The sequence below is a fragment of the Poromitra crassiceps genome (genome assembly GCF_964638095.1).
Source record: "Poromitra crassiceps genome assembly, chromosome: 4".
Classification (NCBI taxonomy): Eukaryota; Metazoa; Chordata; class Actinopteri; order Beryciformes; family Melamphaidae; genus Poromitra; species Poromitra crassiceps.
This window is the reverse complement of record NC_139626.1, coordinates 37,958,706-37,982,169: the sequence shown is the minus strand read 5'-3', so window position 1 is coordinate 37,982,169 and position 23,464 is coordinate 37,958,706. Positions and strand designations below refer to the sequence as shown.

The 23,464-nt window shown below is 43.7% G+C and overlaps 1 protein-coding gene and 1 pseudogene across 2 annotated transcripts; both read left to right on the top strand.

The window, feature by feature from the left end:
- Positions 1-1,422: 1,422 nt before the first annotated feature.
- fdx2 (ferredoxin 2) lies at positions 1,423-6,885 on the top strand (the record flags this gene model as incomplete). Its single annotated transcript, XM_083636081.1, has 5 exons — positions 1,423-1,609; positions 2,284-2,335; positions 2,655-2,761; positions 2,855-2,942; positions 4,976-6,885. 5 exons carry the CDS (start codon positions 1,423-1,425, stop codon positions 5,130-5,132), a joined length of 591 nt encoding a protein of 196 aa, XP_083492207.1. The 3' UTR covers positions 5,133-6,885.
- Positions 6,886-16,708: 9,823 nt separating this feature from the next.
- On the top strand, positions 16,709-17,948 carry LOC310774803 (forkhead box protein D2 pseudogene; annotated as a pseudogene). The gene has a single exon. The product of its transcript is annotated as a forkhead box protein D2 pseudogene (transcript).
- Positions 17,949-23,464: the final 5,516 nt, after the last annotated feature.

Sequence of the window (23,464 nt, the reverse complement as noted above, 5' to 3'; positions counted from 1 at the left end):
AACTCTCCCCGTGGACACTAATCCTAAACAGGTGTATGTATATGTGTGCATGTGAGTACATACATGAATGTGCAGGAGTGTTTCATTATGTGTATTTAGGCTATACCATGTGGAAGAATCGATATGCCAGTGTGTTACAGAGCCCTAGACTCCCAGAACTCTCTATAAAATGACAAAGTAGACTGAATCTGCCCCCTATTACTTTTTACGGCCATCCACATGGGAGGAACTGTGCAGCAGGAATGGGGGATGGTCCACATCCTAACCCCAACATTTAGGCCTCACTTGGCCCCAGAGCACACATCATTATGAGACAACAAAGAGAGAGGGGGAAAAACTAAACGTATAGTAGTGTCATTGTGGATGAGCTCACATCGTTATAGAGTCACTCAAGCCCACACATCACATCTCAAATATCAACACAATGCTCCTCTGTGGGGTTTTACTACTCTGTAAAAGATTATACGTTTAATGCGTTTTTCTTCTTCTTCCTTTTCACGATACCTCCACACACTCTCCCAGTGGTAGTCAAGGACATGATATGAGAAACATATGGAGAGAGGGAGCGGGAGAGAGAGAGGGATAGAGAGATATGAAATACAGAGGGGGCCGAGGAGTTTACACCTGCCTAGTCATAACATCACCTCTCTCTCTCTCTCTCTCTCTCTCTCTCTCTCTCCACACCCCAGTAGTTTCAGTCCTACACTCTCTCCAGCTTCCCCTCACTGCCGGTCTGCATCTGATAACCTATCTGCCTGGCTAGCTCTACAACACCGGAGCATTTGTTTATTATACTCTTATTATGTGATGACAGTCAATGTGGGGCTTACAATGGTTGGAGTTTTCTGTGAATAGGAAATCAAAATGTAGGCTAGTTTGTTTTGTACCTTTTGAGCTACAGACAAACCTGCTTCCTCATAAAATAATAATATTAATATTAATAGTAATATTAATAATAATGACTAAAACAAACAAACAAACAAACAAATAAATAAATAAACTAGAATAATAATACACTTTTACATGATTAGGTTGGTAAAATATCAATAAATAAATAAATAAATAAATATATAGATAAATAAATAAATAAATAAATAAATAAATAAATAAATAAATAAATAAATAAATACATACATACATAAATAAATACATAAATACATAAATACATAAATACATAAATACATAAATAAATAAAGTAGAAAGACTAAGACTTTTACATGATTAGGTTGGTCAAATATAGCTGAAATGGTAAACAAAATGTGTTGCCATTGCTGCTCCCTGTGCGGTTTGTTTGTGAGGCAGTGGCGCCCTCTGCTGTCACAACAGTAGATTGCAGCGGGAGGCTTCCCTCCGTCGGTGTAGCTACTCGTGTCTTCTCCTATTATTGGCTGCTCCCAGCCATGTGACCAAAACAGTTCCATCATGGCGGCTGCCGCTGCGGTCCGGTCGAGCGTGGGGCTGACTTTCAGACTTTCCAGAGTCATCCCAGACTGTAGCACATGTCCCCTGTACCGGCTGAGCAGCTGTTGGACCGGTATCGCCAGCTCGTCAAGGGGAGGATCGTTCGACTGTTTCCGGATACTAAACCGGCACTTACAGACGACCATAGGTGAGCATGGCGCAGCCCCGGTTAACGTTAACGGGGTCCATAGCTGCTGAAGAGGGTCCAGCTCATCTCGAGTCGTGGCCACATGCATAGCTAGATGTTGACACCGAACAGGTTTCTTTATGGCAAGGTCGTCGGAGCTACTTTGGATGCCTGTCAAGTTTTGCTGGTAGTGGTACTGTAGGGCGACACACATAAAATTGAAGTTTAGGACTGCTTAATAACGGTTGTGTAACGCATGACAGATCATCACAGATTCTGTTGTGAAACCTTGTGTAACATGATTCAAACATTCCCACTCCACAATGAAGAGGAGGAGTTATATGATATTGCTGTCGACTGCTGAAATCGCTGAAATGCAATACCCACTTTGTCTTTTCTTCTCCTTTGGTGTTTTATGTTGGTTGGCTTGACTTTAGTCTGTGCCATGTTTTTTCTAGCCTGGGTAAACCCATCCCCCACGTGACCTGCTCTCAGACCTGTTCTCAGTCACTAGGTCGTCACTAGTCGCTAGTGACTGGGAACGTGGGGGCTGGGTTTACCTAGGCTATGTTTTTTCCTCTCTCTTCAAGTGACAGTACAATGTTAACCTCGTTTCTCTCTCAGTCGCACGCACCTGTCACTCAAAGAATTTCAGGTGTGCAAAATACCTTTTTTCTTTCCCTTTTTCCTAAAAGGTCTTTACCACAGTGAGGACGGGAGCTCCAATGCAGTGGACCCAGACGAGGTGTAAGTTGATTAAGGGCTTTTATTGTGATGGGGAACTTGAGGACCAAACAACGTGTTTGATTAATGGCTTTTATTGTGAAGGGGAACTTGAAAGTGTGTTCCCAGACTGCCCGCAATTTTCTAAAAGATTATAATATTACAACCACAAAATTCAGTAATTAACTACACATTTTTGTCCATATTGTCCAGCTGTATTTCAGTGAGAGAATATGCAAGGCAAAATCTTTTCAAACTGTGCGTCATTTTGTGTTCATATGGATGAAATAGTGTGAGAACCATGTCAAAAATATATTCTTATGAGTTGGTGTCTGCTGTTTAGGGTCAATGTGGTGTATATAGACCGGTCCGGCAAGAGGATCCCAATCAAAGGCAAAGTGGGAGATAGTGTTCTGAGACTGGCTCAGAAGCATGATATTGAACTAGAGGGTGAGAGCCTACACATTTAATACTCTGGTGAAGCGTAATTTTGAAACGATGATTGTTCAACATGGTCTAATATGTTTTGTGTCTCCCTCTCAGGAGCCTGTGAGGCATCGCTAGCCTGCTCAACATGCCACGTCTATGTAGATCTAGATCATTTTGATAAACTGCCAGAACCAGTAGAAAGGTAAGCCTGTCTGAGCCTTCGAACTGAGGATCTTCTCGGGCGTCCGGGTAGTGTAGCGGTAGATTCTCTGCCTACCAACACGAGGGTCGCAGGTTCGCATCCACGCGTTACCTCCGGCTTGGTCGGGCGTCCATACAGGCATGATTGGCTGGTGTCTGCGGGTGGGAAGCCAGATTGGGGGTATGTGTCTTGGTCGCTGCACTAGAGCGTCCTCTGGTCAGTCGGGGCGCCTGGTCGGGGTGGAAGGGAACTGGTGGGAATAGTGCGATCCTCCCACGTGCTACGTCCTGCCGGTGAAGCTCCCCACTGTCAGGTGAAAAGAAGTGGCTGGCAACTGCGCATGTGTCGGAGGAGCATGGTGCTAGTCTATGGCTCTTCCCTGATCGGCAGAGAGTGGGGCAGCAGGGGGGAAAATTGGCCAAGTACAATTGGGGAGGGGAAATGAAATGTGAAAATAATCAGAAAAGAAAAGAACTGAGGATCTTCTCTAGCCTGGTAAAACCATCCTGACAGGGTCCGAAATTAACGGTCGCCAAATGCTAGCTGTAGTTTTGTAGTTAAGATTAGTGATACTATTTAGCATATTACTGTAAAAGTACTACAATTAAAGGTCCCAATTCGTGCAGCTGTAACCTCTTAAAAATGTGTGTCTCTGGTCCATAAAACATGATTCTGGATTACTTTGTCGAAAATATAGCAACCCCGTTTGTTGTGGCGGAGTTGTCCCTTCCTCATCTCGTTGCGTCCCAAGAATGGTCTGTTTCTATATTATATTCAGAACTAACAGTTCCCATTGGCCGCTGAGGGAGAGCCCGCCCCAGGCTCCCAGCGGCCAATCAGATTAGCGTCTGTGGACCAGCACGCTAGGTTGTGTCCACAACTAACGTTAGCAACGCTACGCTAAAGAGGACATCTCAAAATGCCTAGACTTACCGAATGCACCTCCGCAGTTGCTGGATCACGTACAGTTGGCGTCGCTCCAGCTAGAAGTGTTAATTTTGTGGCTATAGACAAAATGGTGCAGGTAGCTTGTGTGAGAGAGACGCGCGCAGTATGCTTGAGGTCCCAATACCCCGTCTGGGGAACAGAGCGTTAGGGGGCGTGGCCTTGAAGGAGACTGCAGGGGGAAGCTGGATAGGGACAAATCCAACTGTGGCAGTTCTGAGCTTGTGACCACTCATTACAGGGAGGGATGACAGCAGTATATATGCATTTACAAGTAAAAACAGCTTTTGCACGGAATGGGACCTTTAATGATTGTCTTAGTGTCGTGCTGTTAGTGTTATTAGCATTAGTGTTTGTGTTGACATTAAGTATTGATTCATTAATGTTTAGTGATAGTATATTTATCTATATTTGCGTATACTTGACCCAAAAAGGCGATTTATTATTTTGGCTTGCTTGGCAAGTGGATTTTTTTGTCTACCGGCCATTTAGACGGTGAGTCAAAAAGTTAATTTCGGACCCCGCATCCTGATCATGTGAACTCACATTCTGTTTGGTTCTGCGGATCAGTCGTCGAGCCCGCCCACAGCCATTTCCAGAAACTACCAAGTGCACGGGCCAATCAGGGACCTGCCTCCTAGTTGACAACGTAACCGGGACCAGGAACCAGGGACACCGCTGGCAAAACAGTATGGCAGCTCCCGAAGCAACGAGTGGTAACGTCAAAGTTAGTAGAGTAAACACAGCCTTGAGTGCAGTTATTGCAGAAATAGACTCAATAACAACAAACAAGAACAAGAGTGTGCATCAGCGGAGTTTCTCTGCGGAAAAGACAAGTTTGCCATTCTTCCAAGTTTATTTGGATTGGATTTGGCGACGCTGATTGGCTGAAATGAGTGGGGGCGGGCTGGAGGCCAGAGTGATCGGCAGAACCAAACAGAATTTGGAGTTCAGTATGATTTCCGTTTTCCAGGCTAGATCTTCTCCATGACCATAACATTGTACTTTTAACTCTGGTGTGTGAACGCGCATGTGTGGAGAGGGCTATAACTGTTAACAGCCACTTTCGTCCCATCCCCATATTGTAGGGAGGAGGACATGATGGACCTGGCGGCCCTGCTTCAGCCGAACTCCCGTCTGGGTTGCCAGCTCTTTCTGACCAAAGAGCTCGAGGGCATGGAGCTGACCTTGCCCAAGATCACCAGGAACTTCTACGTAGACGGCCATGTTCCCAAACCCCACTGATGATTGTGAAGCGGGGGGGATGGAGAAAAACAAGAGTGTGTAGCCGCTAGCTAGCCACCCTGTGCACTGGTTGAGTTGGTGGGAGCAGCTCTTAAGAAGACGTCGGCGGACTGAGAAAGTCCAAATGTACGGGACGGGCCTGCAGACCACACAGATCAGGTGGCCGTTACATCAACCTCACTGAAGTGGGAAAATTCATGGTTACTTCCAAGGATTTTGGTGGTTTAACTGTCCTTGTATTTCTTTATGTGTACTGCAGAGTTTCTCAGGCCAGGATTGAGATGTCGTCTGACACCATTCAATCTCACAAGCTGTTCTGTTAAAGTCTCAAGGGGTTTAAGAGAAAACATGTCACGTTTTTGTTACACATTACAGAGAACTATTTAGCAGAGTGCATCTTTGTGCCCTTGAATGGAACATTCCATGTTACAACTCATATATACGCACAAGTGTCAACAGATTACGTTCTCAGTCATTTCTGCGCGTCCATCATGATCACCTTGATTCACTCAATGATATTGTACGCATAGCATTCATTATAACTTATAATTGTTGCTGATATAGTTTGTAGGTGTGGCTTGTCAACAAGTACCTAATAGCAGTGGTTCTCAAACTTTTTCATGTCAAGGACCCCTAAACTGACACAAATTAGAAAACCCGATCAGATCAGATTTTGTCCCAGGGTCCCCCATCTGGTTTTAGCTTTTGTGACGACCCTCCCCACTCTCCTGGCCCTGTCTTGCACAAGCCTGGTGTTGAGGTTGTTAGGCTAATTGGGTGCACCTGGGCCCATGTACTCCTTGGGCTTAAGAAGACCCTCCTTTCTCCCTCCTCACCGATACACCGTTTGTTCCATTTGTTTGTTTAATGTAGTTTGTGTTGTCTTGTTATTTTTCTTTAGTTTTAGTTAATAAATTACTTTTTTCACTTTTACTTTGGCGTTTTGACTCCATCATTTGTTACTTTCTAGTTGTAACATATGAGGTGAGTCATACACCACTGTAATTGATTTGTCCAGGCCAGGCTCCTGCAAGACAGGAGAGAGGGAGGGTTGTCACATTAAATGATTTACAGAAAGTGTTTGAAACCCATGGCTAATTGTCATACATTCTGTCATTATGTTACTTATGGTTGGAATTCTTGTGAAAATAAATTTGCCTTTGTACTGGGGACCCCTTGCATCCCTGTGGGTCCCCGGACCTCACTTTGAGAACCACGGCCATATAGACTTTTAACCCTCCATGATCATGTAAAGTGTATTCCCTCTGCATGGTACTGCAGCCAGTATCTGTGATCATAAACAGTTAGAGGATAATGCAGTGAATTTGGAAGACCGACTTGAAGTTGCCTGAAGCTGAAAGGATGGGATCTCATCAAAAACATAGTACCAAAACTTAGATGATGGTATTTTAAGTGAAATTTTAATTGCTAATCAAAGATGTTTTCTTTCAATTGTAAAATTAATTATGCATGCCACTGTGCCCCGCCCCCACCCATTTTTTTAATTACCAAAACATAATTTAGTAGGGGAAATTACATTCCAAGCCTTTTTGGCTCAGAGGATGTTGACCCAGCATGTCCACTCTGGTGATAATGAACCAGGCTTGATTAGCTGTGTTGGGTCAGGTGTCCTTTGAGCCAGATCAGGCTTGAAGTCTTGGTTTAAAGCTAGCATGCTCCATGTTGCCTTGGAATGAGTTTACCCGTCTACTTCCCTTGTTATGCCATACTGTAACTGACCAACATACGCAGATTACGCACAAATGTAAGTGTACTGTATTTATGTCTTTAATTTACAAATATTTTAAGTTGTGCAATAAAATCAAGATTTTCAAAGTCTGCCATGTTCGAAGATTGTCTTCATTGTCCAACAGCTCATAGCCAACAATTGTTGCTTCTTCTGGGTCCCTATGGTCGAAACTAAAGGGACCCTGACAATCTCCCATCGCTGATCTGATCACACCACAAATTATGGTCTGCAATGGGTTAATGTAAATTAATTTAATCAGTTAGCCGGGGATGTAACAACCAGGCTACGTGTCAACAGAATGCTGTTTCTCACCCAGAGAAACCGGAATTCAGTGTAGGAAACACTTTTATGCAGCACCAGTACGTTCATCACAGCAAACCAAAAACACCCGTGTCAGTCTTGGTCCAAAACACGGACCCCACCCACCCAACCATGAACCATCACAGCAACCCCTTGCCTAAATTTGATGGCAAATCAAGTTCACACACTTTACGATCTGTCAGATCGGTTTGAAGGCGAGATCAAAGGTGAGCATAACGTTACGTGCACAGCGATCGCAATTTAATTTAATCGTTTGGCATCCCATCTTCATCTTAAAATGCCGTTTTGATCTGTCATGGCCTCTACCTGACCCAAATGGTTAGCGAAGGCTAACCATGACAGATCAAAATATACGAACGGGGGTAATGATCGGTGAATTTGCTGGGAGATTTATGAGTGATAAAGGCTCATTTAGCAAGTGGGAGTGGTAGAGTCACAATTAGTTTGAGTTTATAGATCAGAATATGCAATCAATCGGTGAAGTCGACTAGGCTACTTCCTGGCAGTGTGCTCTTGTGTTGTGTGCCTTGCGCGCGTTGAACGCAAGTGCGATCATGGCATCCATGCATCCCATCCATCGCAGTGTCAATGATGTCTCGACAGATCAAAATATACGAACGGGGGTAATGATCGGTGAATTTGCTGGGAGATGTATGAGTGATAGAGGCTGATTTAGCAAGTGGGAGTGGTAGAGTCACAATTTGTTTGAGTTTATAGAGCAGATTATGCAATCAATCGGTTAAGTCGACTAGGGCTAGGCTACTTCCTGGCAGTGCGCTCTTGTGTGCCTTGCGCGGTTGAACGCAAGTGATCATCATGGCTTCCCACATCCAGCATGCATCCAATCCATCGCAGCGTCAATGATGTCTCGTCGATGTTTCACGTAGCCTACTAGTCAATTTTTTTCTTAAAAAATAAATAGATATTACCACCACCACCACCACCACAAATAATAATAATAATAATAATAATAATAATAATATTAATATTAATAATAATAATAATAATAACAACAATAACAGCCTACCAAAACGATAGACTTACTTGACAGATAGGCTATATTATGTTGAGTAGTCCAATAGCCTATACTCCTGCAGATGTGTTGGAAAAGAAAATAATTTTAGCTATTTCCAATAGATGCCATGTAACCTAGGCCTGCATGTTCGAAATCATTTTCTAAACACATTGCTAAGTCTTTGTGAAATCTGGAGTGTCGCCTGCCTTTGATGTTTCCGCCTATGCGCTCGAGACAGGCACTGTATCAAAGAACCGCGAAAACTCGCTACATTGTAACTAGAAAGTTTATCAAACGCTGTTATCTGCTCTGGTGAGTTAACTTTGGCTACATCTTATTTCAAACGATACAACCGGTGTTCATTTCCAAGTTCATTATCAAAGAATATTTGACAGCTCGACCTTGTTTATAGACAGTTTTCACGGAATGGTCAGTCAGTGCACTTGAATGTTTTTTTTTAACTTTTATGTCCATAGCAAACACTGCAACAGGAAGTGAGCGGGGGTTCAATTTAGAATGTTTTTGTTGTCAAGTTAAAACCGTCTATACAGTTAAATAATACATTTCTACCATTAATGATTCATGTTAGGCTATATGATATCAAATGTAATGTAAGCTAATGGAACCTAATTAAACCACCAGTGTGGAACAAAGTAGGCTACCTTTACAAAAAACAACTTGAATTTTGCCATAACATCACTTGTTTGTCATTGCTGACTATTTGGAAACAACAAGGGCTATTGAACGGCTGCAATAATCCTAGTTTATTGGCTACAAGGGTTTTTTGGATAGGCTACAACTACCATATTTTCCTTAAATAACTTGAAATGCTGCTTAAATATGTTGTGGTGTTATGGCATTTTAACATTGTAGGGGAAAAAACACTCAGCATCCATCTGCATTGAAGCGGTTTGTTTTTCTGACACAGACACTGCATCATCATGAGCACAGGGCCAGGGTCACCGGCTGCCTTCATCCAGAGAAACCAGGGGGACACAGAACAAGATGCCACCCAATCCACCATCCTCTACCTCCTCCAGGAAGCTTCCAAACTAGCATCCCCTGGCCACAATGTGTTGCCTGATAACCAGGCAAGCAGTGGCACAGAGGACAGTCACCGCAGTAACAAGGCCGCAGCATCGGTTGAGCCTAGCTCTCAGTGCAACAGCCCCTGGAAAGTACTGAGTCTGATCAACCTGCAGTGTGAGAGGCTCCTGCATCACCGGGACCGAGAAGAATCCGACTCGAGTTCAATATGTGCCACAAAATCATCCGGTCGTTCTGCCAATTCACCTGCTTCAGCAACAGGTGTAACGGATCAGGGATGTGACAGTGTGAGTCCCAAATGCACTATGGGACCTCCTTCCCTCATCAGCGAGCGGGAAGGAAACGCAGCCCGCGTCAGCCCCGCAGAAGACGCGACAGGTGAGTTGAGAGCGCGTTACAGTCGGGGATCCAGTGGCTTGTCTGCGCGGTGCTGTGCGAAAGACTCCAGAGTGGGCACTGCTCCGCCACAGACTCCTGGAGAAATAGACGCGCTTAGACGAGAGCACACAGACAAAAACACAACAGCACATTCACAGCCTGCGCACAGCGACAATGTGGAGGTCAAGTTGAGTGTTATCACGGGATCCGAGTGGAACGAGGACTCTGAGGGGGATTGTTTCCCTGATGAACAGGATACTTTGACTGTGACGTCCTCTGAAAAGCCTTCGACCCAAACACGCGTCTCGGCTGCTTCAGATAATCCCCTTGGACAACTGGATCCGCGGCTTATCTGTAATTCAGACGAAGACGCAAGTGTAGCACTACACCCCACTTTAAAGACAAAGGAATACCTGCTCCCGAAGCCAGCACGAACACTCGACCTGAACTCAAACCTAGTTTTCCCTGTAGAGCCCCTAATTGACGCACAGCTGCCATCACAGAGCTTCGTCCCACCTCCTTCACAATCTGTATTGCTCTTATGTACCAGCGAAGAAGAGTCTCACGTACTCGCAGAACACCATCACAAAAGTAAAGCACCACATTATCTCCCCTTGGAGGTAAAATCGCCACCATCCCCACGGCTGAAATCTCCAAACTACAAGAGGCAAACACACCCGCCGCCCTCTTCTGCGTCTAAACCAGAATGCAGACCAGCGCCAGCGGGGGGGAGCGCTCCTCCGTTCCCCCAGCAGTGTTCCCACGAGTCCACGTGGAGAGCCAAGACTCCCAGGAAACAGCCGCACCCCAGCCGCAGCGCCGACATCCGAGACCCACACTTTCACGGTGTTTCGTTCCGGATGGACACGGAGCTGGACGACAGCAGGAAGCAGTGTCGGCTCCTCATAACCTCCAAGTACAGGTAATGGTTTATTCAAAGTGCTGTTACATTCTTTTTTGATTCACACATTTTTTTGCGTGGTGATTTAAAAGACTGTGGTGTAAACGTTGCCTAATTTTGCACATGATCTGTGTGTGCATGTGTCTCCCCTCTACAGCAAGGAGCTCTACAAGAGTGTAAGAAAAGCCCGGCCGAGGTCACGGCTTTCCCACAGTTCCCTGAAAACTAGCAGCTCAGACGAGGAGAGCGATCCGACCGCCAGCGTTTCCAGTGAGTCACACCTGGATACCTTCACTATCTAATCAAGCCGATCTTACCTGAACACATCTGACTGGACACAATCATGTGGCCTACGCATTACTCCAGGCTTTCCAGGCAGGAATGTGGGGTCCCATACAATTTTTTGTTAAAGTTGGGGGTCACCTTGAAAATCACTCTCCTCACTAAATAAATGTCACGTGAAAATCGGTCGCCTCACTAAATAAATGTCATATATTATGTCTCACCTTCAAATGGGAAAAACAAAACTGTAGCCACTTGCTTGCCTGTTAGTTGTCATTCACAAGCTTACATCATCAGCTCGATTCCTGTCTCCCTGAAGAATTAAACGTATAGATTTAGTGTCAATATCAGAGCTATGTCAGTGCACAGTCCTCATCTTTCTAATGCCGGGGTCAGATGCAATTTTAGAGCATTATTCATTCACAGTTACATGTAGGCGAGTTTCGCAGTGCCGGCCGTAGATGACATCCTCCGTCGCTGGAAGCTTGATGACGTCGACGGTGGGTCTGACTACTGAGACTACATGTAGGCTAGTGCAATGTCGAGATGGGGAAAATATCATGTGCACTGTTGTGAAATGCCCCTTTCCTCCACTAGGGGACGCCACCACAGCACAAATTGCTTCACTTGAGACCATGCTGGAGACAGGTGGAATACATTTGTTGAGTGATAATAAAGGAGGTATTTAGGGAAACTGCTGTGTAAACATCCTACGACCATAATGGGGAACAAATAGTTCCCTTAAGGCCGTGTAATACATGGAGAGCAAAGGAAGGAGGAACAGCATGGGAATTCAAACATGTAATTTCTGCTTTCAGCTACACATCCAGTGCGTGACTGTATTTCTAGTGAAGTATCAATCTTACTTTAGTTCTGCACACCACAGTGGCTCATTCACAGGTCATTACAAGTTCATTGCAGTGATTACAATCTCTCCTATTTTTTTAATGTTTTGAAGGTGGTTATAAGAAGAGGAATGACAAGACTATGACATTTAAGTCTCCTGTAGACTCAAATGTATTAGGCTTGTAGACTACTTTCATCCAGGGCGGTCTAGTGTTCGCAGGGGCGGAGTGACCCTATCAGCCCAGAGGGGGCGAAGCTCTTAGGGGGGCCCCATCCAAAAAAAACATTTTTTTTTTTTTTTTTTTGAAGCCCAGGCCAGGCCGCGAAGAAAAATTTTGATTTTTTTTTTGCATGTTTGAATCGGTTTTAGCCATATTTAGTGGAATATCTCATTTTAAACACACCAATGTTATTGTCTATTGATTTGATGGGGCCCCCCTGACGAGTGGGCCCCGGGGCGGGCGCACCCTCTGCCCCGGTGTACGCTCCGCTACTGAGTGTTCGTGAACATGAACTGTATTTCCCAAACGCAGAGACAAGTCAACCGGACTCGAAATCTGTGATGCCACCCAGATGCACAGCCTGGCTCGGTTCCATTGACAATGAATAGGAGCCTGCACTGCACTTGTGGACACGCAGAAGTGCAAGTCAATTCATCGATTCTTCAAATCCTTGAATTGCCATCACAACTTCTTCCTTTAGTTGGATAGTGCCAGAAAATGTTGCTTGACAAGTGCTTTTTCTTAGAATTATATAACCGTGATGACTTGAATGTTTTCCTTTTCTCTCCTTTCACCAGAGAGGAAAGCTTGTGCATCATGCTGCACTAAGAAGACCCCCATGTGGAGAGATGCTGAGGACGGCACCCCGCTCTGTAACGCTTGTGGAATCAGGTGCTTTATATTAACATTTTGAAAACATATTGGCCCAGAAATCCATGAGTAGGAGTGCTGAACTAGAATTATTTTTACCTTTTAGATCACAATGTTTGAGGTCACTTAAAGTCATGATTCACCCCAATAGAACTGTTGTGTAAAAGAAAAAAAGCAGACATGCAGCCATATGCGTTCCCAAAGAGTCCATTTACAATATTGTGGTCCCTGGGGTGTTCATAATGATGACATTCATATTACTTTGGAAAACCCACTCCAGAATATCATACAATCATAGCTCTAATTCATGAAGAGCAGACTGCAGGTGTGGTGATGTTATGTCCAGATAGTATGTATTTTCTGTCATGACTTCATACAATCTTAATTTGAAGGGATACAAATTTTAATATAGATGCTAACTACAGACTAAGAGCAATAAAAGGCTGACTGTCCATGAGTTATCAAAATATATTTCAAGATGTTCAGCTACAATGAAATAATGTTTCAAAGCACAACACATACATAATTTTTTTGCTGTTGGCTGATGGTCAACATTGGCTACGTTTACATGCACACAATATTCCACTATTATTCGGAAAATGACAATATTCTGAATTTGATAAGGGTCATTTAAACAGCATATTCTAGTTGCATTTTCCGAATTTGGCCTTTTTCCAAATTTAGCATTTTCCGATTAAGACGTGGGTTATTCCAGTATTATTCGGGTTTTAGGAGGATTCTTTGATCATGTATACAGCGCATTCGGAATATGCGTCTCAAACAGTTTTTTTCACTGCAGTTTGCGATGCATGTTGCCTGTTTGCGGTCAGCTGCTGTGTGCTAGAAAGCCGTAGAAGAGGCGATATAATCATATAATCCATCATCTCTGGCATGCGGGAAAAAAAAGCCTGCATTTCTGATCGGGAGGAGATGAGAAACATCGATTTAAAGAGAGATGGTTCGCACGGAAGTCCAAAATGCTTGCGAGCCTGCGAGGTAATAACGTAGGCTACTAGCCTACTTTTTATGAAAGACTTGGATGTGCAAATATCGCAACGCCAATAATTTTCCAGCAGCAAGCTCCTGAAATGGACCAAGTGATGCTGGTAAGAATAGCGCTGCTCTGTTTATTCTCAACAGAAAAACTCTGCCTACCTGCATCTCTCTCTCTCTCCCCCCTCCTTCATGTGTCGGGGAGGGCGAGCTACGGCTGCATGTAAATGGGAATATTAGTGGATTATTAATTTAGTCCGAATATTGTCATTTTCCGAATATGGGCAAAAACCGGAAGATTGTGTGCATGTAAACATAGTCATTGATTTGGACTAGTTGAATAGTACTGGTGATATTCATATATATTTTCACATACACATATGCGGACATGCACTGGTTGTTTGAGATGTAACTGTACATCATTGCAACAATGAAGGAGAGAATTATGGTATCAGACATGACTTGTTATATAGGGTGTTTATTGCCATAGATTTTCTGTTGCCTGCTCTTAGAAATACAGCAGGCTGCTGAAAACAGCACCCATAAGACACATTATGACGGAGCAGTGTTTATGCTTGAAGGCAGTGATCCTACATCAGCACTCCTGCTCTGGGAAGTTTCCCACATAAATCATTCCATCTTACTGCACGAGAGTTGCATCAAAAACAACATTCACGATATGAACCTGAAGCAGAAAGGAGTTTAATCGGCACCATATTTGCTGTTGTCTTTACTTTTGAAGGTATAAGAAGTACAGAGTGCGCTGTGTCAACTGCTGGCATATCCCTAGGAAAGAGGGCAACTCCAGCGCATGCTGCCTCAAGTGCGGAAACTTTGTGAGGCTGACCTCAGCTCAGCGCAAACACACAGCGTAGGCAACATCGTTTTCACATGTGACTGAACTCACACACTGGAACACACACACACACACACACACACACACACACACACTAAGCTGCTCCTGCAATACCTCCTCTACAATTCACTGCAGGATTGAAAAAGAAAATACTCATGATCATTCTATACAGTATATCGGGGCTGCCTCCATACATCTTATTTAACTCAGAGCATTTACATAAATTCCATGGTAGCAATGTTGCATATAAGTTAAGTCTACCTCAGGCCATGCCCCCCAGTGCCTCTGGATGTGTGACTGCTCACATTTCACTTTGTCTTAATTGCACTGCTCCCTACCTGTGCCACTTGCTAACCTGTGTGCATTGGACAGACTGAATCCAGTTCATGGGTCAGAACAGTATGATAATAATTTGATACATTCGTTGTTTGTTGATCAGTTCATTGTTCATTTTGTTTACACTTTACAGTACTCTGCAAAAGTCTTGGCACCCTATGATGTTTTATATACATTTTGCCTTAGATGTGTATTTATTTTCTGCATTAGTGTGTCAGCAGACACTCTTTGTAGTTATTCATTTCGAAACTTTTAATTTCACTATTTTTGAACACATCTTCTCTTTACAGATTGTTATTTATTGTAAAATTATATATTCGACATGTGCCTAAGACTTTTGCACAGTATTGTAGATCTATTCAGTTTTTGTCTCAAAATGTTGTTCATCAGAGATATTTTAATGCAGTATAGATGCACACTGTTGTCTGAAGCTGGTTGGGAATAATTAATGAATGAATGGGATAACGTAGGTGGGCTAACGGCGCAAATGTATTGAGTCAGTGGAAAAATACTGTTGTGATTGTTAGCATTTTTCATCTGCATTGCTTCAGTGGTGCTTGTGTATGACGGTCAGCAGTGCCAGATGGTTGCAATAGAAGTTATTTCTGGACACGACCAAAAACTGCAACCTGAGCTCATGCAGCACCGTTTACTGTTAACTGCAAGACAATTTACTCCACTTGACCTTGACAGCAAGCAAGACCGTCCACTCCTGCAACTTTAGTAGGCCTAATAGCCTACCTATTGTTGCACAAGTTCAGTTCAGTTATGTAGCCTATTTCTGTTGTCCTCATCGGCATTTGTAATTGTGGTTGTCTGACTTTTCTTGTTCCTCCAGGTTGTTGATTTTGGGCAGCCATTCAAATCTTGCTGCAATATGTGCATGGATTTCATCAGCATATTTCTGTTAAACAAAAGAAAGGAAAAAATAAACTATCTAGGCTATTTGGGTGTATGGGTTTTGGTCTGCAATAAATTGTCTAAGAAACATCCATTTTGTTTCCTATTCCTTATAATCTGAAATATTGAACTTGGAAAATTATTTGTGTGTAAACATAAACACATGCACACTAAATTCCCTTATAGGGGAAAAACGACACTAAATTGAATTTGGATAGAAGGTTAACCAATGTCTAAAGTTTTTTGTTGGGGCTTACTTCTAGAAGGTAAAACTAAGTGATTTTGCCTCAAATGAAAGTGAGGCACTTATGGGCTTGTCTCTCTCCTTTATATCCCTGGCTGTATAGCCTATGAGGATCATTTCCTTCGGTATGCCTTATTGCTGGATCGTTTGGCACATGTGTGGTATATGGTGAGAGGCAACTCTCTCTCCGTGTGACTGTTTCAAATCAAAGGAAGACGTCATCCGTTTTGAAATAATAGCTGCACTGTATCAATCTGTGCGGGGCCACCCACTTGGCAAACAGGCATGCACCGCACGGTGGAAGCGGACTGTGGAAAGTCTCATTAACGAACCAGTTTTCCTCTCACAACAGCAGCCTACAATAAAATAAATATATAAATAAATGCTCAGATATAGACATAAGCGCAAGAGATATATTATTCAAATATATTTTATTTGTCGATTTGCAGTCCTTGGATTAGGTATCTCCAGGCCCAATTTAAATTAGTCTACTGCTAATCTGTTTTTCCCCCCTTCATTCGTTAGGCTATCCATAAGATCAGGCGATAGAACATAGGCCAATGATACGCTTAATCGTCGTCATGATCATCATTATAATAATATTTCCCCCCCATAAATCCAAATAAGCCATTTATTTTTCCTCTCTTGCATGCATACACGCGTGATTTCCTGCAGGGTCAGGGGTGTCTGTCTGCTGTTATTTAGATACAGACCGTGTTTGCAGGAGGAGGAGGAGGAGGAGGATGAAGAAGTGGGGCGTGGGAGGCTAAAAAGTCAAAGACGTAGTCCAATGCGCTTCCTTTTTTGTGAATGAAAAGCGAGAAGGGGATGTGCGCCTGTCCTGTCCTGGAGAGGCGCTAATCTCGCCTATTGGCGCAGGTGCCGCTGGACCCTCTGAGGATCATGACCTTGGACAAGAAACTCATGGAGGAGACGGACATTGACGTGGAGGGAGATGGGACAAGAGATGCACTGAGAAACGCGGATTATTCGTCGTTGAAAGAGGGCAGCGCTGACTTGGAGCAAAGCGCGTCGTCCTTCACTCCTGCAGGTCGGGAGGAGGGAGAGTTCGCAGCCCGGCTGCGGCTCGGTCCGGGCAGGAGAGCCACCTCGGTGAAGCCACCGTACTCTTATATCGCTCTCATCACTATGGCCATCCTCCAGAGCCCGAAGAAGCGACTCACCCTCAGTGAGATATGTGATTTTATCAGTCAGCGCTTTGCGTATTACCGAGAGAAGTTCCCTGCGTGGCAAAACTCCATCCGTCACAACTTGTCGCTAAATGACTGCTTCATCAAAATGCCCCGGGAGCCTGGCAATCCCGGGAAGGGGAATTACTGGACGCTGGATCCCATGTCGGCCGATATGTTTGAGAATGGCAGCTTTCTTCGGCGGAGGAAGCGCTTCAAGAGGCAACATTTCCATTTGGGAACGTTAAAGGACGGTGCGCAGGAGCGCAGCCTCTTGCCTGGGTTCCCTTTCCTCGGAGCGCACAGGGCGGGCTCCTGTCTGCAGGGGCCCGCTGCAGATTTATACCACGACCTGGGCGTCGGGAGCCTGGGTCTGGGCACCCACACTGGCCCCAGCATCGCACCTGTTCGCAGCATCTTACCTGCGCTCTCCTCGCTGCTCTCCAGGACTGTTGGGCATAAGGCTTTCCCTCCTTGTCAGACTCTAACCTTTGAACATTTCGATCCAGGACATTGCGCCACTGTCCCCTCTTTGGCTCCCAACTCCCCGTTCATGTCTCCCGTCTCATTTCATGGGATGATACCCAATTACCCTGTTTCCCAGCTGCCCACTTTTCCCACGGGCATGATTAAAGTTTCCTCTACTTTAATATAATCCCATCTGTGACGCCGCTGAACCTCCACACGGAGAACTGAGTCCTCTTCTTCTGAGCCCACATTGAATTCTTGCAAAGTCTTGGTAAATAGTTAAGTTTTGTTGTTTTTGTTTTTGTTTTTCAACGTCGATGGCCTATATGCAGACAGGCCATCATGTTCATTGGGTAGGCCTATTTGAACATGAGATGTTTGCTTATGCCATTTCAAAATGTTTTCGATTAACTTATGTAATTGCACAGTTCTAAAAAAACAACATTTTGAATAAAAATATGCCTATTTCTAAAGTGTCTGTGCTGTTTGAATTAGGGTAAATTTCGGGGTTACAATTTAGTTCAAGGATTATTTTTTGCTGATGTGTGCTGCAATTTGCTCAAATGATGTTTTTGTTTGTTTGATTGTTTTAATTTTTAAAATTTCAAATGTTAACATTTTTGTCAAAGTTTTCATAAATATGCGGGGCTTGATTTAAATGATTATAATAATAATAGTAATATCAATGGAATAGTAACAACAACAACAACAATACTATAGCCTAAATAATAATAATAATAATAATAATAATAATAATAATAACAATAATAATAATAATAATAATAATAATAATAATAATAATAATGACAATAATAATAATAATAATAATAATAATAATAATAATAATAATAATAATAAATACACCACAAAAGACTGCTTTCCCTATCCATTTGTACCCCTTGGTTGATATACGCATTAATAAGGGGCAAAGACAACTGTTATAATTTGGAAGTTAAATTAAATATTCGAGCTGACATGTGAAATCACTGGATAATCCTCTCTCATCTGTAGCCTTATTCGCCCACATGACGTTCCAACATCCAATATGCAACAATTAGAAATGTATAGAAATCATATTTGAGCCTATATAAAAACAAAGCTGCACCTGCTGGTTGGAAAACAGAATGGAAAATTGTGCAAATGTGACGACATCGCTGAGTTTATTTTATTTGACTGTGGATGGCGAGCGTTGATTGATCACCTTTGTTATGGTTTTAGAGGGGATGTAAACAGATGACAGCATGTGCACATTCTCTCTCTGCCTCCCTCCCGCACACATTCATTGTTCGTTGCGCGCGTGTTTATGTCTGCGTGTACGTGCGTGTGAATTCCCCCGTCATATGTTTGAAAGGAGGCCTTTCTTTAGTCAAAACAGGCCTTCATATTGTAAGACATGTATTGCCAGTCTCATGCACCCTAAATAAGTTGCACATGATTGTGGTAATGCTGGCTGTCCTAATACTGTTAGCACGAATATCAGATACAGCTGGTAATCTGGCCGTCACATATTATTACAAAAGTAAAGTTAAAACTGTACAGTTGACTTTGTATGTGTGCTTTGTGCAGTTTGTTTTGTTATGTCGAGGCAACTTGGATTTAGGGCGCCACCAGTGCCCCATCCCCCATGCATTTACACGAAGTGCTTCTCAATGAGAAGCAAACATGTAGGCCTATATGAGAAGTTCTCATATATATCTCATATATATAGGCCTACATTAGCCTAAATATCAAGTGTTTTATGTATTGGAATTTACTTGTCAGCTAGTGGGGCTTAACAAGTTAAGTATAGGCCTAAAACTGTATATTTTGAAAATATTAAAATTAACCTATCACTCATGAAAAAAGTGCAATGGACAAACACATCCTCATCACATTAAAATCTGTGTAGCATTTCAACTCAGTGTCTTCATGGATGGTGATCAATGAAGTTATCAGGGCCGTAGCTAGCTATGAGCACGGGGAGGTCCGGACCTCCCCTAATATTTCAGAGGGATTTTTTTTTTTTTTTTTTTTTTTTTTTTTTTTTATAAAACAATCTGCATGGAAAAGCATGAAAAACACGGGATCGCTTTTATTTTGAAACGAAAGGCAGGTCAGGCAGGAAGTCATCTGACGCCGCGTCCGCGGTAACTTGATTCCGAGAGAGCAGCAGCATGGTGGTGAGTGATGACTGTCTGTCTGCCTGGCGAGATAATTGAAGGTGAGCGAGCGAGTGAACAGTGAGCGAGTGAACGACAGACAGTGAGTGACACTGACAGATTTTTTAGCAACAACCAAGAAAGTAAGTGTCTAGTCTGTCTCTTAAGTAATGTTACCTGTGTGACACGTTGGGATGCTACTGGCTAATCATGCATGATGCCAATTGCCAAGCTCCCGAAGTCAGGTATGCAGGTGGCTATATGCATGGTTTCAGTTTCATGACCCAATAAGTAACAAAAAGAGGTGGTGTAAAGTTAAAAACAACATAATATATTTTATTTTATTTTTCAATCGTTCCTATCAGGAATAAATAAATGTCCCTCTGTATGTTTTTTTTATTATCGATGATGACTTTGTGTGTTGTGTACGGCTTGGGTTGTGTACCTGTGTTTGTAGGTGTCATTTTGATATGAATTTGGCTAAAACAGTTTGTGTTTGTTAGTTACAATTATGTTGACAGGAGAGCTGAGCAGGTGGTGACATGAAAGAGAATATACTGAATAATGACATCACAACAGTATAATCCTAATGTTGATTTAAAATGATATATTACTCTAAATATGGCTTAAAAAGGGGAAAAAAAAAGGGCGCCGCCGAATCCGCCTCCCCTTGCTGGACCTCCCCTATTTCGGAACCCTGGCTACGGCCCTGGAAGTTATGAATAGAAAATGTGTGTGTGTGTGTGTGTGTGTGTGTGTGTGTGTGTGTGTGTGTGTGTGTGTGTGTGTGTGTGTGTGTGTGTGTGTGTGTGTGTGTGTGTGTGTGTGTGTGTGTGTGTGTGTGTGTGTGTGGAGTCACTCCATCTTCAGTCTCTCTCCGAGTGAGAAACAGTGTCGCATGCAAAGAGGTTACAAAATAAGTAGCTGGAAGAGCAAATATTAGCAAGCAACCAGAAGAAGGGTTTGAAATGGACACACCATCAAGCTGCAGAGTACAGATTATGAATGCATTAGTATTTCAGTCTGTCGGGGACCCATTGCAAGTAAACAGACAGTAGCAGCCTTGCTATGAGGTGAAACCCTAAATCTAAAGAGTATATTTATTATATCATGCAATTTAATATTGATTCTTGAACCCCCCCCCCCCACACACACACACACACACCAAAAAATAAAATTCCTCAAACTGCAAGGGGAATTGTCTCTCCTTGCAGTTTTTACATATTTATTTTTATTGTATTCTTTTAATTTTTTTAATCAACCCCCCCCCCCCCCCCAATTTTACTTGGCCAATTCGCGCTGCAACACAGAAAATTTTGAAATAGTAACATTGGTCCACAGCCAAAAATGTTTCTATTTCACAATTTTGGCTCTAAAATTGTTCAATGGAAACGTTTTTTGAATGGGAGTTTATACAGGGGTGAGGTTTTAGAGGGGTGGGAGAGGTTAGGTTTAGGCGTGGGGGTGGGAGAGGTTAGGTTATAGGGTCTGGGTTAGGGTTAGGTGTGGGGGGTGGGAGAGGTTATGTTTAGGGTTAGGGGGTGGGAGAGGTTAGGGTTAGGGTTAGGCATGGGGCATCTCCGACCACCCCCTTCAGGGGGTCTCCTGACCACCTCAGACCCTCTAACCCTAACCCTAACCCTAACCCTAAACCTAACGAACCCCCCCCCCCCCCCCCCAAACAAACAAACAAACAAAACAAAAACAATAATGTTTCCATTTCACCATTTTTGAGCCGAAATTGTGAAATACAAACGTTTTTAGGCCGTGGACCAATGTTACTATTTAACTTCTTTTTTTTACTGGGCTGCGCTGTTATGGCTGCTCCACGCCGTCTAGGGAGAGTTATAGACTAGCACATGCTTCCTCCAATACATGTGCAGTCGCCAGCTGCTTCTTTTCACCTGAAAGCGAGGAGTTTCACCGGCGTGTTGAGAGGCGCTATTCCTCTAGTTGCCCTCCCCCCAAACAGGCCCCCCAACCCAACCGACCAGAGGAGGCACTAGTGCAGCGACCAGGACACATACCCTTAATCTGGCTTCCCACCCGCAGATAGGACCAATTGTGCCAGAATGGGCGCCCGACCAAGCCGGAGGTGCGGGGGCTCGAACCTGCAATCCTAGGGAATCTACCGCTGCACTACCCGGACGCCCTCCGCATCAACAGAATTCACTTGTTTTAAGAAAAGATCATTTATTTTCAAGATTGAATGACTTGTTAAGATGCATATATGTTTACAGTGCTGTTGCACACTACAGGAAAACACACAGGGTAAATGTATGGGCTAAATCTCTCCCAGGGGTGTTGCTGCTGGTGGACGTGTGATACGGCTCATAGCAACTTCTTCTTCTGCATGCAAATGGCAGCCTTCCACTTTCAACTCTTCGGGGAGTAGTTTGCTTTTCCTGGCACGCTCAGCTCATACTCAAGTTTTATTCAATTACAGCACACACACGCAGTCCTGTTTCCCCCTTTCTTTTTCAATCTCCACGTATCACCAGTGTGGCCCATTAAAGTCAATGGGTGGAACTGTGTGCCAAGGATAGTTTAGACGTACTGTAGTGTGAGCTCTGTCAGGGAATATGATGGAGTGTGTGTATTTGTAGAGAGGGGGGGGGGGGGGGGGGGCACTCCCCAATCCCCTAAACCTCAAGGAGGCAGATGACAGCGACATATAACAGGGAAGCCACCCAAGAACGACCATGAGCTCATATAATATATCCACATGTCATGAGAGAGAGAGAGAGAGAGAGAGAGAGAGAGAGATTTCATTGGAAGATTGGGAGTGCGAGCACAAGAAGACAGAGGAAGTGAGTGTGAGATTTGGAAATAAGAAAAATCTGTGAGGAAGTTAAGATTGAGAGGAAATGCTACATCATAACAAGGAATCCAATCAAGGTCAGTTTATTTCCATCGATGGCTTTGTCCAAAATAGCCACAATCCGGATTTCTTCCAGATTCTCGGTTTCTCTTATTCACAGCTTTGAACCGGGAACCACAACAAAAGCGGAAAAGGAGAAGATGGCAGAAATAGTCTTATTTTCTCTGGCTATGTTTATCCTCCAAACAAGCTGAAGACAGCCAAACCATGAGAGCCAGAGACATGACGTAATCAAGCTCACCCTCTCTCACCCCTTAACTGATCCAACACATTGGAGAATTAGTGTGTGTGTGTGTGTGTGTGTGTGTGTGTGTGTGTGTGTGTGTGTGTGTGTGTGTGTGTGTGTGTGTGTGTGTGTGTGTGTGCCTGCATGCACGTGCATGCGTGCGTGCGTGTGTGTGTGTGTGTGTGTGTGTGTCTGCGGTGTGCACGGGCATGCATGAATTTGCCCATCTTTACCACACATCTCCCAGAAACTGCAGTTTCTCGGTCAACAAACAGCACATGCATGCAAACCATGTCAGTTTGGAGAGAGGAAAGACGGAATCGGACCTGGAGAGAGGAAAGAAAAACAGGTCTGGAAAAGCGGACTGAGGCCGAACACACCATGCAGGATCCACTGTATATTGCACAGGCATAGGGAAATTCTTTGATGAGGGGGCATTTGGTTTCGATTAATGTTTTCTTCTTTTTTTTCTCATTGCCATACAACTTTCCCCTGGCGGTGGTGCTGGAAAACCTGTGTTTTCCCCCCCCTTGGCATCTTCTCCCATCCTACCACCTGACACTGAACATAGCTGAGAAAGAGGTGAGCATGTGTGAACAAATCCACCCATTGTAACAGAACAGAACAGAACTCACTCACTCACTCACTCACTCACTCACTCACTCACTCACTCACTCACTCACTCACT